The sequence below is a fragment of the Lissotriton vulgaris genome, chromosome 6, assembly GCF_964263255.1.
Source record: "Lissotriton vulgaris chromosome 6, aLisVul1.2, whole genome shotgun sequence".
Classification (NCBI taxonomy): Eukaryota; Metazoa; Chordata; class Amphibia; order Caudata; family Salamandridae; genus Lissotriton; species Lissotriton vulgaris.
Window position 1 is genome coordinate 11,646,874 of NC_141694.1, and position 12,543 is coordinate 11,659,416.

A 12,543-nucleotide genomic window follows, 5' to 3' on the forward strand; every position below is an offset into this window, starting at 1 on the left:
CCCTATGTGATCCTACGCCAAGTGACCCCTGTCACTTATGAGTTGGAACTTGACCCCACTCGGGGAACCACACAGGTGTACCATATTAACCTTCTAAAAAAATGGGAGGGACCCCGACCTGTCTTATCCGCCACTAGCCTACAGCCCTCTCTCTCATTTGAACCCTGTTTTGATCCCGAGATGACCAGAGAGCAGAGACAGAGCCTACGGGAGGCGCTACAGCCCTTGCAGAGAGTGTTTTCCTCCTCACCAGGTCACACGACCATCACAGAACACATCATACAAACAGAACCCGGAAAGATTGTACGGCTACGACCCTACAGGGTCCCTGAAGCCCGTAGGAATGTGATATGGCAGGAAACCGAACAGATGCTGGGTATGGGGATCATTGAACCTTCAGTCAGTGAATGGAATTCCCCCATAGTATTAGTGCCTAAACCTGACGGGTCCGTCAGGTTTTGCATACATTTCCGTGAGGTAAACAAAATATCAACCTTCGACACATATCCCCTTCCACGTGTCGATGAAATGGTCGAGAGAATAGGGAAAGCCCGATACATATCCACATTAGACCTCTGCAAAGGCTACTGGCAGATCCCATTAAGAGACCAGGACCGAAAGAAAACTGCCTTTTCCACCCCGGACGGCTTATTCCAGTTTACGGTGTTACCATTTGGGCTACACGGTGCACCAGCCACCTTCCAAAGGGCTATGAACCATGTGTTAAGACCACATTCCGGGTATGCCGGGGCCTACCTCGACGATATTGTTATCTATAGCAATAGCTGGGTGGAACACCTCGATCATCTGGGCAAAGTCGTAACATCATTAGGCGCTTTCGGGTTCACCATCAATCCCGCAAAGACCACTCTAGCAGCCCAATCGGTGAAATACCTTGGTTACCTCTTAGGCGAGGGAATGATACGTCCACAGGCAAAGAAAGTAGAGGCCATTCAGTCCATTCCATTCCCCCAGTCACGAAAGGACCTCCGGGCTTTCCTAGGCCTGCTAGGTTATTACCGTAGGTTTATACCCAACTTCTCCCAGACTGCAGCCCCCCTCACTGACCTGTTAAAAAAATCGGCCAAAACAGAAGCCATCCTAAAGAATCCCACTCCCGTTCTACTATTAGCCTTCTCACGACTCAAGACTGCCTTAACCTCCAAACCTGTGTTGGTAAGTCCGGATTATTCACGGACCTTCCTCCTACAGACAGACGCCTCAGAACAGGGCCTAGGGGCGGTTCTTTCGCAGAAAGACGAAAGTGGGAACGAGAACCCTATATTGTACTTGAGCCGTAAACTGTATCCCCGTGAAACCAGTTATGCTGTCGTGGAGAAGGAAGCATTGGCCATTAAGTGGGCTGTGGAGAGCCTAAGGTATTACCTGGAAGGGAGGGAGTTTATCATCTATACTGACCATGCCCCTCTGGAGTGGATGGCCCGTATAAAGGACATAATGATCTGGTCCTCCGCTGGTTCCTAGCCCTGCAACCATATAGATTTCGGACAGTACACCGAAAAGGAACAGAACAAGGCAATGCCGATTACCTCTCCCGATACCCCATGACCCAAACCCGTACTAGAAGGACAGCTAGGGGAAGGGGATGTGATGCGGCGTCCCCTCATGCCATCCTTGGTCCGCGTCACTTCAGCCCTTCGTGCAATGCGGAAGTCCCAGCCAGAGCGTCCATAGCAACAGCCCGACCCACCAAAAGTCCAACCCTCTGTCCTCTGTTCCAGGACCCAATCCGGAACGGCGGACACCCGGAAGCACACCCTCCCGACCCCGGAAGTACCTCCCCCTCGCGAGACCCGGACACTGGAAAAGCCGGAACCAGGAAACAGTCAGACGTCGGATTGAGCTTGTGGCAGGAGACCCCGACCGGAGCGGCGAAGGAGAAGGCGACCGAAGAGGAAGAAGATTGGTCCGAAGATTGGTGGAGTCCACCAGAGGTGGCTGGGGACCGGCCGCAACTCAACTTGGAGAGTTGCGGCGGAGCTGGTGAGTGAATCGGAATCACCCTTGTAGCACATTAGGTGCAGTGTAAATAACTCCTTTGTGTAGATAACCCCTTAGGATCACGTCGTCACCCGTAGCACTGTGTAGATATTGTGAAGCACCAGTTCACGTTGTAAATAAACCCTCGCCCCTTCACGTCCCGCCACTCAGCACCCCTCCTGCATCTCGATACCCGGCTTGTGTCCCGTACCTACCCCGACCCTACCGTCCCCTCCTCACTTTCGTCTTCCTACCCCTCACGGACCCAGGTGTTGGTAACAGGGATCCGACGAGAGAAGTCCGGCAGGACTAACGGCTCCTTTCTTTTGTTTCTTTTTTTCCCCTCCCGGTACCTCCGAGGACATCCCCAAGACCGGAACTCCGGAAGAACCAGCTGGGCACGTGTCCCGAACCCGGACCATCCTTCCAACCGAGGAGCTGTGGAATTATTTTGTTGAACATTCGAGACTGATACTTACCCTGTTTGACCAGAGGTTTAGAAATAAAACAAACATTGCCCACTACATACGGCCTCCGCGCTTGGTATTCCGGTCCGCCACACCCCCACGTCCACACCGGAATAAAGGCCACCTCCTACGCCGATGATATTCAACTTTTGTTTTCATTCAACAGCATTACCCAAACAACCTTTGACCCACTGGATGGACAATAACTTCCTCAGGCTAAACGCAGGAAAAACTGAGGTATTATTCTTTCACCAGCCGTCCCCACTAGATCCCAACATCTGGTGGCCTCTTGATTTGAGTGCACCACCCCAGCCCAAAGACTCGGTGAAAAACTTAGGGATTAGATGGGACTCTAACCTCTCACTGCAACATCAAGTTCACACAGTCTCTGCAGCATGTTTTGCCAAGATCAGGATGGTGAAAAAGTTAATCAATTTCTTACCTAACAACACCAGGAAGACTGTAGTCCAGGCGTTAATCACCTCGCATCTGGACTACGCCAATGGCCTGTACACCGGACTGTCTGCAGGTCTTTGCCATCAACTTCAGACAGTCCAGAATGCTGCAGTACGGTTGGTGGCATTCCCCTACACGAGCATATCTCACCCCACCGCCGTAGACTTCATTGGCTGCCCATACATAAAAGGGCAGAATTCAAAGCACTGATACTGGCTGACTGTGCATTGAGAGGCAAGGGTTCTGCCTACCTTTCCACCTGCCTCACCCCTTACAGCAACACCCGGACTCTTCGTTCTTCTTCAAAAAACCTTCTCACCACTCCCAGATTCAAAAAAACCAGCTCAGGCGGAAAAACCTTCCAAGTATGTAACTCTGCCCGCTGGAACAAGCTACCAAATTCCATCCGGATGATCCAAGAAGAACTACCCTTCCTTAAAGCTTTAAAAACCTACCTGTTCTGTTAATCATCCCCTTTTCAAACAACACCTTATTCAGCATAAGATCGCACAGGAGCGCCGGGACACCCCGTTGGGGTATCTGTGCGCTATAACAAAATACACTAAAATAAATAGAATAAAATCCCAATACTTAGGGAGGTTACGAATTTTTTGGAGGGGTTGCTAGATTATAAAATCAATCTATCCCCCACCCTGATGCTATTAGGCACGGATGGTAAGCTGAAGTTGGGAAGGGATGCGGAAGCTCTGGTTTTTATCTCCATGGCGGTCCTTCGTATTCTTATCTCCGCATGTTGGAAGGATACCACCGCTCCCTCATTCCAAATGTGGATCGCCAGATTACTGGGAATGCATAATATAGAGTCCTGTTTATACGAACTAAAGGGTAAAAAAAACTCGGGAACTGGGCAGACGTATCTGGGCACCACTCGAAAAGTGGAGAGTTTTAAGATTTTAACAGAACGCCTTCTTACCTATGAATACTGAATTCTAAAATTAATTGCTGAAACTTTAACACCTTGGCTTTTATCATCTATCAGTGGATATATGTTTTTATGTATTGCTTATTAACTTTTCTGAAAAGGTATGGTGATTTTCTGTATTGTCTAAGGAATAATGAATTTATATATGTCTCATTTGTATTGCATCAGAAAATCTCAATAAATATATATTTTTAAAAAAAAATGCTGCACCCGTTCTGTGTGTCGGTGAAGCTTGGACTGCTGCTCTCCTGCTGCACCCGCTCTGTGTGTCAGTGAAGCTGGGACTGCTGCTCTACTGCTGCACCCGTTCTGTATGTCGGTGAAGCTTGGACTGCTGCTCTACTGCAGCACCCGTTCTGTGTGTCGGTGAAGCTTGGACTGCTGCTCTACTGCAGCACCCGTTCTGTGTGTCGGTGAAGCTTGGGCTGCTGCTCTACTGCTGCACCCGTTCTGTGTGTCAGTGAAGCTGGGACTGCTGCTCTACTGCTGCACCCGTTCTGTATGTCGGTGAAGCTTGGACTGCTGCTCTACTGCTGCACCTGTTCTGTGTGTCAGTGAAGCTGGGACTGCTGCTCTACTGCAGCACCCGTTCTGTATGTCGGTGAAGCTTGGACTGCTGCTCTACTGCTGCACCTGTTCTGTGTGTCGGTGAAGCTTGGACTGCTGCTCTACTGCTGCACCCGTTCTGTGTGTCAGTGAGGCTTGGACTGCTGCTCTACTGCTGCACCTGTTCTGTGTGTTGGTAAAGCTTGAACTGCTGCTCTACTGCTGCACCCGTTCTGTGTGTCGGTGAAGCTTGGACTGCTGCTCTCCTGCTGCACCCGTTCTGTGTGTCAGTGAGGCTTGGACTGCTGCTCTACTGCTGCACCTGTTCTGTGTGTCGGTGAAGCTTGGACTGCTGCTCTACTGCTGCACCCGTTCTGTGTGTCAGTGAGGCTTGGACTGCTGCTCTACTGCTGCACCTGTTCTGTGTGTTGGTAAAGCTTGGACTGCTGCTCTACTGCTGCACCCGTTCTGTGTGTCGGTGAAGCTTGGACTGCTGCTCTCCTGCTGCACCCGTTCTGTGTGTCAGTGACGCGTGGACTGCTGCTCTACTGCTGCACCCGTTCTGTGTGTCAGTGACTCGTGGACTGCTGCTGTACTGCTGCACCCGTTCTGTGTGTCGGTGAAGCTTGGACTGCTGCTCTCCTGCTGCACCCGCTCTGTGTGTCGGTGAAGCTTAGACTGCTGCTCTACTGCTGCTCCCGTTCTGTGTGTCAGTGAGGCTTGGACTGCTGCTCTACTGCTGCACCCGTTCTGTGTGTCAGTGACGCGTGGACTGCTGCTGTACTGCTGCACCCGTTCTGTGTGTCGGTGAAGCTTGGACTGCTGCTCTCCTGCTGCACCCGCTCTGTGTGTCGGTGAAGCTTAGACTGCTGCTCTACTGCTGCTCCCGTTCTGTGTGTCGGTGAAGCTTGGACTGCTGCTCTCCTGCTGCACCCGTTCTGTGTGTCGCTGAAGCTTAGACTGCTGCTCTACTGCTGCTCCCGTTCTGTGTGTCAGTGAGGCTTGGACTGCTGCTCTACTGCTGCTCCCGTTCTGTGTGTCAGTGAGGCTTGGACTGCTGCTCCTCTGCTGCACCCGTTCTGTGTGTCGGTGAAGCTTGGACTGCTGCTCTACTGCTGCACCCGTTCTGTGTGTCGGTGAAGCTTGGACTGCTGCTCTACTGCTGCACCCGTTCTGTGTGTCAGTGAAGCTTGGACTGCTGCTCTACTGCAGCACCCGTTCTGTGTGTCGGTAAAGCTTGGACTGCTGCTCTACTGCTTCACCCGTTCTGTGTGTCAGTGAAGCTTGGGCTGCTGCTCTACTGCTGCACTCGTTCTGTGTGTCGGTGAAGCTTGGGCTGCTGCTCTACTGCTGCACCCGTTCTGTGTGTCGCTGAAGCTTGGGCTGCTGCTCTACTGCTTCACCCGTTCTGTGTGTCAGTGAAGCTTGGACTGCTGCTCTACTGCTTCACCCGTTCTGTGTGTCGGTGAAGCTTGGACTGCTGCTCTACTGCTTCACCCGTTCTGTGTGTCAGTGAAGCTTGGGCTGCTGCTCTACTGCAGCACCCGTTCTGTGTGTCAGTGAAGCTTGGACTGCTGCTCTACTGCAGCACCCGTTCTGTGTGTCGGTGAAGCTGGGACTGCTGCTGTACTGCTGCACCCGTTCTGTGTGTCGATGAAGCTTGGACTGCTGCTCTCCTGCTGCACCCGTTCTGTGTGTCGGTGAAGCTTGGAATGCTGCTGTACTGCTGCACCCGTTCTGTGTGTCGGTGAAGCTTGGACTGCTGCTCCACTGCTTCACCCGTTCTGTGTGTCAGTGAGGCTTGGGCTGCTGCTGTACTGCTGCACCCGTTCTCTGTGTCGGTGAAGCTGGGACTGCTGCTCCACTGCTGCACCCGTTCTGTGTGTCGGTGAAGCTTGGACTGCTGCTCCACTGCTGCACCCGTTCTGTGTGTCGGTGAAGCTTGGACTGCTGCTCTCCTGCTGCACCCGTTCTGTGTCAGTGAAGCTTGGACTGCTGCTGTACTGCTGCACCCGTTCTGTGTCAGTGAAGCTTGGACTGCTGCTCTACTGCTGCACCCGTTCTGTGTGTCGGTGAAGCTTGGACTGCTGCTCTACTGCTGCACCCGTTCTGTGTGTCGGTGAAGCTTGGACTGTTGCTGTACTGCTGCACCCGTTCTGTGTGTCGGTGAAGCTTGGACTGCTGCTCTACTGCTGCACCCGTTCTGTGTGTCGGTGAGGCTTGGAATGCTGCTGTACTGCAGCACCCGTTCTGTGTGTCAGTGACTCGTGGACTGCTGCTCTACTGCTGCACCCGTTCTGTGTGTCGGTGAAGCTTGGACTGCTGCTCTCCTGCTGCACCCGTTCTGAGTGTCGGTGAAGCTTGGACTGCTGCTCTACTGCAGCACCCGTTCTGTGTGTCAGTGAAGCTTGGACTGCTGCTCTCCTGCTGCACCCGTTCTGTGTGACGGTGAAGCTTGGACTGCTGCTCTCCTGCTGCACCCGTTCTGTGTGTCGGTGAAGCTTGGACTGCTGCTCTACTGCTGCACCCGTTCTGTGTGTCGGTGAAGCTTTGACTGCTGCTCTACTGCTGCACCCGTTCTGTGTGTCGGTGAAGCTTGGACTGCTGCTGTACTGCTGCTCCTGTTCTGTTTGTCGGTGAAGCTTGGACTGCTGCTCTACTGCAGCACCCGTTCTGTGTGTCAGTGAGGCTTGGACTGCTGCTCTACTGCAGCACCCGTTCTGTGTGTCAGTGACTCGTGGACTGCTGCTCTACTGCTGCACCCGTTCTGTGTGTCGGTGAAGCTTGGGCTGCTGCTCTACTGCTGCACCCGTTCTGTGTGTTGGTGAAGCTTGGACTGCTGCTGTACTGCTGTACTCTTTCTGCTTATGGGTGAGGCTTGCATTACTGCTGTGCCCTTTCTGAATCCTTGAAGCTTGCACTGCTGCTGTTGTGCTTTACCTTTTCTGCAAGCGAGTGAAACTTGGAATGCTGCTGTTGTGCTGTACCTTGTCCCTGTGACTGAAGCGTGCACTGCTTCTGTACTACTGTACTCTTTCTGCATGAGTAAAGCTTGTACTGCTGTAACCTTTCTGTGTTCAAGTGACACTTGCAGTGCTGCTGTACTGGTCTACCCGTTCTGCGTCTGAGAGAAGCTTTCACCTCTGCTGTACCCGTTCTGCGTGTGAGAGAAGCTTTCACCTCTGCTGTACCCTTTCTGCTTTTTGAGTGAAGCTTTCACTACTGCTGCACCCTTTCTCGGTGTGAGTGAAGCTTGCACTGCTGCTGTACCCTTTCTGCGTGTGAGTGAAGCTTGCACTGTTGCTGTACCTTTTCTGCGTGAGTGAAGCTTGCACCACTGCCCTTTTGTGCTTTTTTAGTGAATGAGTGAAGTTTGCAGATCTGATGCAGTCACCTCCTTTCCAGACTCTGCTTCTAAAAACTACTCTGTGTTCTTTCAGGGGTCCAAACGAGTCCTGAGGTCCAACGAGTACACCCTTCCTCCTGGGGGCCTGATGGAGACGGGTCTGGAGCTCAGCTTTTCACTACAGGTAAGAGGAACATTAATCTTAGCCTCCCATATAAGGAGGGTCCCCTCCTTCCAAACAGGTGTATTACAGCTGGGTAGGGCAAGTGGCCAGGGCACATGCCTTCCTGTTACCAGCACCAAGCACATCTCACATAGAAACATTTCTCATTGGTACACAACACCATGTTCATGCTCATGTAGCGTAGACGTGTACACAAAACCATGGTCACACTCATGTAGCTTAATGGAGTCTGTGAATACCAGAAGGTGAGGTCTAAGTATGCCGGGTGACTGGGTCTGTGTGTGCCAGGTAATGGGTGTCTGTGAGTGCTAGGTGATGGGGTCTGCGAGTACCAGGTGATGGGTCTGTGATTTCCAGGTGATGGGGTCTGCGAGTACCGGGTGATGGGGGTCTGCGAGTACCAGGTGATGTGGTCTGTGAGTACCAGGTGATGGGGGTCTGTGTGTACCAGCTGATGTGGTCTGTGAGTACCAGGTGATGTGGTCTGTGAGTACCAGGTGATGTGGTCTGTGAGTACCAGGTGATGGGGGTCTGTGAGTACCAGGTGATGGGTCTGCGAGTACCAGAAGATAAGGTCTGCATGTGCTAGTGACGGGGTCTGTGTGTACCAAGTGATGGGGTCTGTGTGTACCAGGTGATGTGGTCTGTGAGTACCAGGTGATGGGGGTCTGTGAGTACCAGGTGATGGGTCTGCGAGTACCAGAAGATAAGGTCTGCATGTGCTGGTGACGGGGTCTGTGTGTACCAAGTGATGGGGTCTGTGTGTACCAGGTGATGGGGGTCTGTGTGTACCAGGTGATGGGGGTCTGTGAGTACCAGCTGATGGGGGTCTGTGAGTACCAGGTGATGCAGGTCTGTGAGTACAAGGTGATATGGTCTGTGAGTACCAGGTGATGGGGTCCGTGAGTACCAGGTGATGGGGGTCTATGATTACCAGGTGATGTGGTCTGTGAGTACCAGGTGATGGGGGTCTGTGAGTACCAGGTGATGGGTCTGCGAGTACCAGAAGATAAGGTCTGCATTTGCTGGTGACGGGGTCTGTGTGTACCAAGTGATGGGGTCTGTGTGTACCAGGTGATGGGGGTCTGTGAGTACCAGCTGATGGGGGTCTGTGAGTACCAGGTGATGCAGGTCTGTGAGTACCAGGTGAAGGGGTCTGCGAGTACCAGGTGAAGGGGTCAGCGAGTACCGGGTGATGGGATCTGCGAGTACTAGGTGATGGGGCTGTGAGTTCCAGGTGATGGGGTCTGCGAGTACCAGGTGATGGGTCTGTGAGTATGAGGTGATGGGGTCTGCGAGTACCAGATGATGGGGTCTGCGAGTACCAGGTGATGGGGGTCTGCGAGTACCAGGTGATGGGTCTGTGAGTTCCAGGTGATGGGTCTGCGAGTACCAGGTGATGGGTCTGTGAGTATGAGGTGATGGGGTCTGCGAGTACCAGGTGATGGGTCTATGAGTATGAGGTGATGAAGTCTGCGTGTACCGGGTGATGGGGTCTGCGAGTACCAGGTGATGTGGTCTGTGAGTACCAGGTGATGGGGGTCTGTGAGTACCAGGTGATGGGGGTCTTTGAGTGCCAGGTGATGGGGTCTGCGAGTACCAGGTGATGGGTCTGTGAGTTCCAGGTGATGGGGTCTGCGAGTACCAGGTGATGGGGTCTGCGAGTACCAGCTGATGGGTCTGTGAGTTCCAGGTGATGGGGTCTGCGAGTACCGGGTGATGGGGGTCTGCGAGTACCAGGTGATGTGGTCTGTGAGTACCAGGTGATGGGGTCTGCGAGTACCAGGTGATGGGTCTGTGAGTTCCAGGTGATGGGGTGTGCGAATACCGGGTGATGGGGGTCTGCGAGTACCAGGTGATGGGATCTGCGAGTAACGGGTGAAGGGGTCTGCGAGTACCAGGTGAAGGGGTCAGCGAGTACCGGGTGATGGGGGTCTGCGAGTACCAGGTGATGGGTCTGTGAATTCCAGGTGATGGGGTCTGCGAGTACCAGGTGATGGGTCTGTGTGTATGAGGGGATGGGGTCTGCGAGTACCAGATGATGGGGTCTGCGAGTACCAGGTGAAGGGGTCAGTGAGTACCAGGTGATGGGGGTCTGCGAGTACCAGGTGATGGGGTCTGCGAGTACCAGGTGATGGGTCTATGAGTATGAGGTGATGGGGTCTGCGTGTACCGGGTGATGGGGTCTGCGAGGACCAGGTGATGTGGTCTGTGAGTACCAGGTGATGGGGGTCTGTGAGTACCAGGTGATGGGGGTCTATGAGTACCAGGTGATGTGGTCTGTGAGTACCAGGTGATGTGGTCTGTGAGTACCAGGTGATGGGGGTCTATGAGTATCAGGTGATCTGGTCTGTGAGTACCAGGTGATGTGGTTTGTGAGTACCAGGTGATGGGGGTCTGTGAGTACCAGGTAATGGGGGTCTATGAGTACCAGGTGATGTGGTCTGTGAGTACCAGGTGATGGGGGTCTATGAGTACCAGGTGATGTGGTCTGTGAGTACCAGGTGATGTGGTCTGTGAGTACCAGGTGATGGGGGTCTATGAGTACCAGGTGATGTGGTCTGTGAGTACCAGGTGATGTGGTCTGTGAGTACCAGGTGATGTGGTCTGTGAGTACCAGGTGATGGGGGTCTATGAGTACCAGGTGATGTGGTCTGTGAATACCAGGTGATGTGGTCTGTGAGTACCAGGTGATGGGGGTCTATGAGTACCAGGTGATGTGGTCTGTGAGTACCAGGTGATGTGGTCTGTGAGTACCAGGTGATGGGGGTCTATGAGTACCAGGTGATGTGGTCTGTGAGTACCAGGTGATGTGGTCTGTGAGTACCAGGTGATAGGGGTCTGTGAGTACCAGGTGATGGGGGTCTGTGAGTACCAGCTGATGTGGTCTGTAAGTACCAGGTGATGTGGTCTGTGAGTACCAGGTGATGGGGGCCTGTGAGTACCAGGTGATGGGTCTGCGAGTACCAGAAGATAAGGTCTGCATGTGCTGGTGACGGGGTCTGTGTGTACCAAGTGATGGGGTCAGTGTGTACCAGGTGATGGGGATCTGTGAGTACCAGGTGATGTGGTCTGTGAGTACCAGGTGATGGGCGTCAGTGAGTACCAGGTGATGCAGGTCTGTGAGTACCAGGTGATGGTGGTCTGCGAGTACCAGGTGATGGGTCTATGAGTATGAGGTGATGGGGTCTACGTGTACCGGGTGATGGGGTCTGGGAGTACCAGGTGATGTGGTCTGTGAGTACCAGGTGATGGGGGTCTGTGAGTACCAGGTGATGGGGGTCTATTAGTACCAGAAGATAAGGTCTGCGTGTGCTGGTGACGGGGTCTGTGAGTACCAGGCGATGTGGGTCTGTGAGTACCAGGTGATGGGGGTCTGCGAGTACCAGAAGATAAGGTCTGCGTGTGCTGGTGACGGGGTCTGTGTGTACCAAGTGATGGGGTCTGTGTGTACCAGGTGGTCGGTGTGCAAATGCCACATAATGGGATCTATCTGTATGATGCAATGAGTGGATCTCCAATGTTGTGATCCTTCTAGAGGTTTTATTCTGCTTTTCTCGAGCAAGTGATGTCTGATATGTGAACAGTCCACATCCCTCTCGATTTCAAGATTTCCCCTCTCACCTGCAGGTTTCCATGTGAAGCATGTCCTGCCCAGGCAGCAGCGTCTCATGAGTTGACAATTAAATGTCACAAATAACTTGTGGATAAAGCTAGGTTTACCTTAGAGTAGGTGCTTGATATTGTATTTCGGAGTGTATACCCCCAGCTTATGTCACTCATGTGCCATGCTTGGGTACTTCAGTCTCTGAAGGCCTCTTGGACAGCAGGCAAACGCAGCTGGATTGAGGCGTGACACAGGCACTCGTGCACATGGCATCAGTGGAGCAGGCTGGGAATGTTGGGCCCGATTCACAGAACTAACTTAAGACAAAATCATAAACTTACTACCATTTTGGTTTTCACAGAAGTTAGGAGTCCTAACTTTACTACTCCTAAACTGAGAAAAATCCTAACTTTAAGACTTTCGGTATTCACAGAAGGCATTTAGGAGTCCTAAAGTTAGGAATCCTAACTTTAAAGTTAAAACTTTAGGACTCCTAAATGCCTTCTGTGAATACCGAAAGTCTTAAAGTTAGGATTTTTCTCTGTTTAGGAGTAGTAAAGTTAGGACTCCTAACTTTAGGGCTCCTAAATGCCTTCTGTGAATACCAAAATGAGTAAGTGCCTTCTTTGAATACCGAAATGAGTAAGTGCCTTCCGTGAATACCAAAATGGTAGTAAGTATAGGATTTTGTCTTAAGTTAGGTCTGTGAATCGGGCCCGTTGAGAGCACCTGGATTTACACTCGTAAGTCCTATATATTCTGCGAGTACCTTTATATACATGTGGAAGTCCCTAAAGAACATAGGTGCTTGGAAGTTTCATGACTTTGGCAGCTGTGATGAAATGTGTGACTAGAGAAGATGCGGATCCCCTCAGTGGTGTCTTTGAATGTCTGAGAGGAGTTGGAGGGGTTAGGGTGAGGCGGAGGTGGGACATTAAGATGACTGTGTACATATGTCCCGCTTTGTAAAACGTGATTGAGTGTGGTGGTCTT

The 12,543-nt window shown here is 52.3% G+C and overlaps 1 protein-coding gene across 1 annotated transcript in view; it reads left to right on the forward strand.

Moving 5' to 3' along the window:
- The window catches only part of LOC147706698 (phosphofurin acidic cluster sorting protein 2-like), an 825,692-nt gene that overhangs the window by 330,222 nt on the left and 482,927 nt on the right, over positions 1-12,543 (forward strand). The window contains exon 3 of the mRNA XM_086925834.1: positions 7,854-7,943. Coding sequence (XP_086781960.1) covers positions 7,854-7,943 — 90 coding nt within the window. The remainder of the gene's footprint in view (positions 1-7,853; positions 7,944-12,543) is intronic.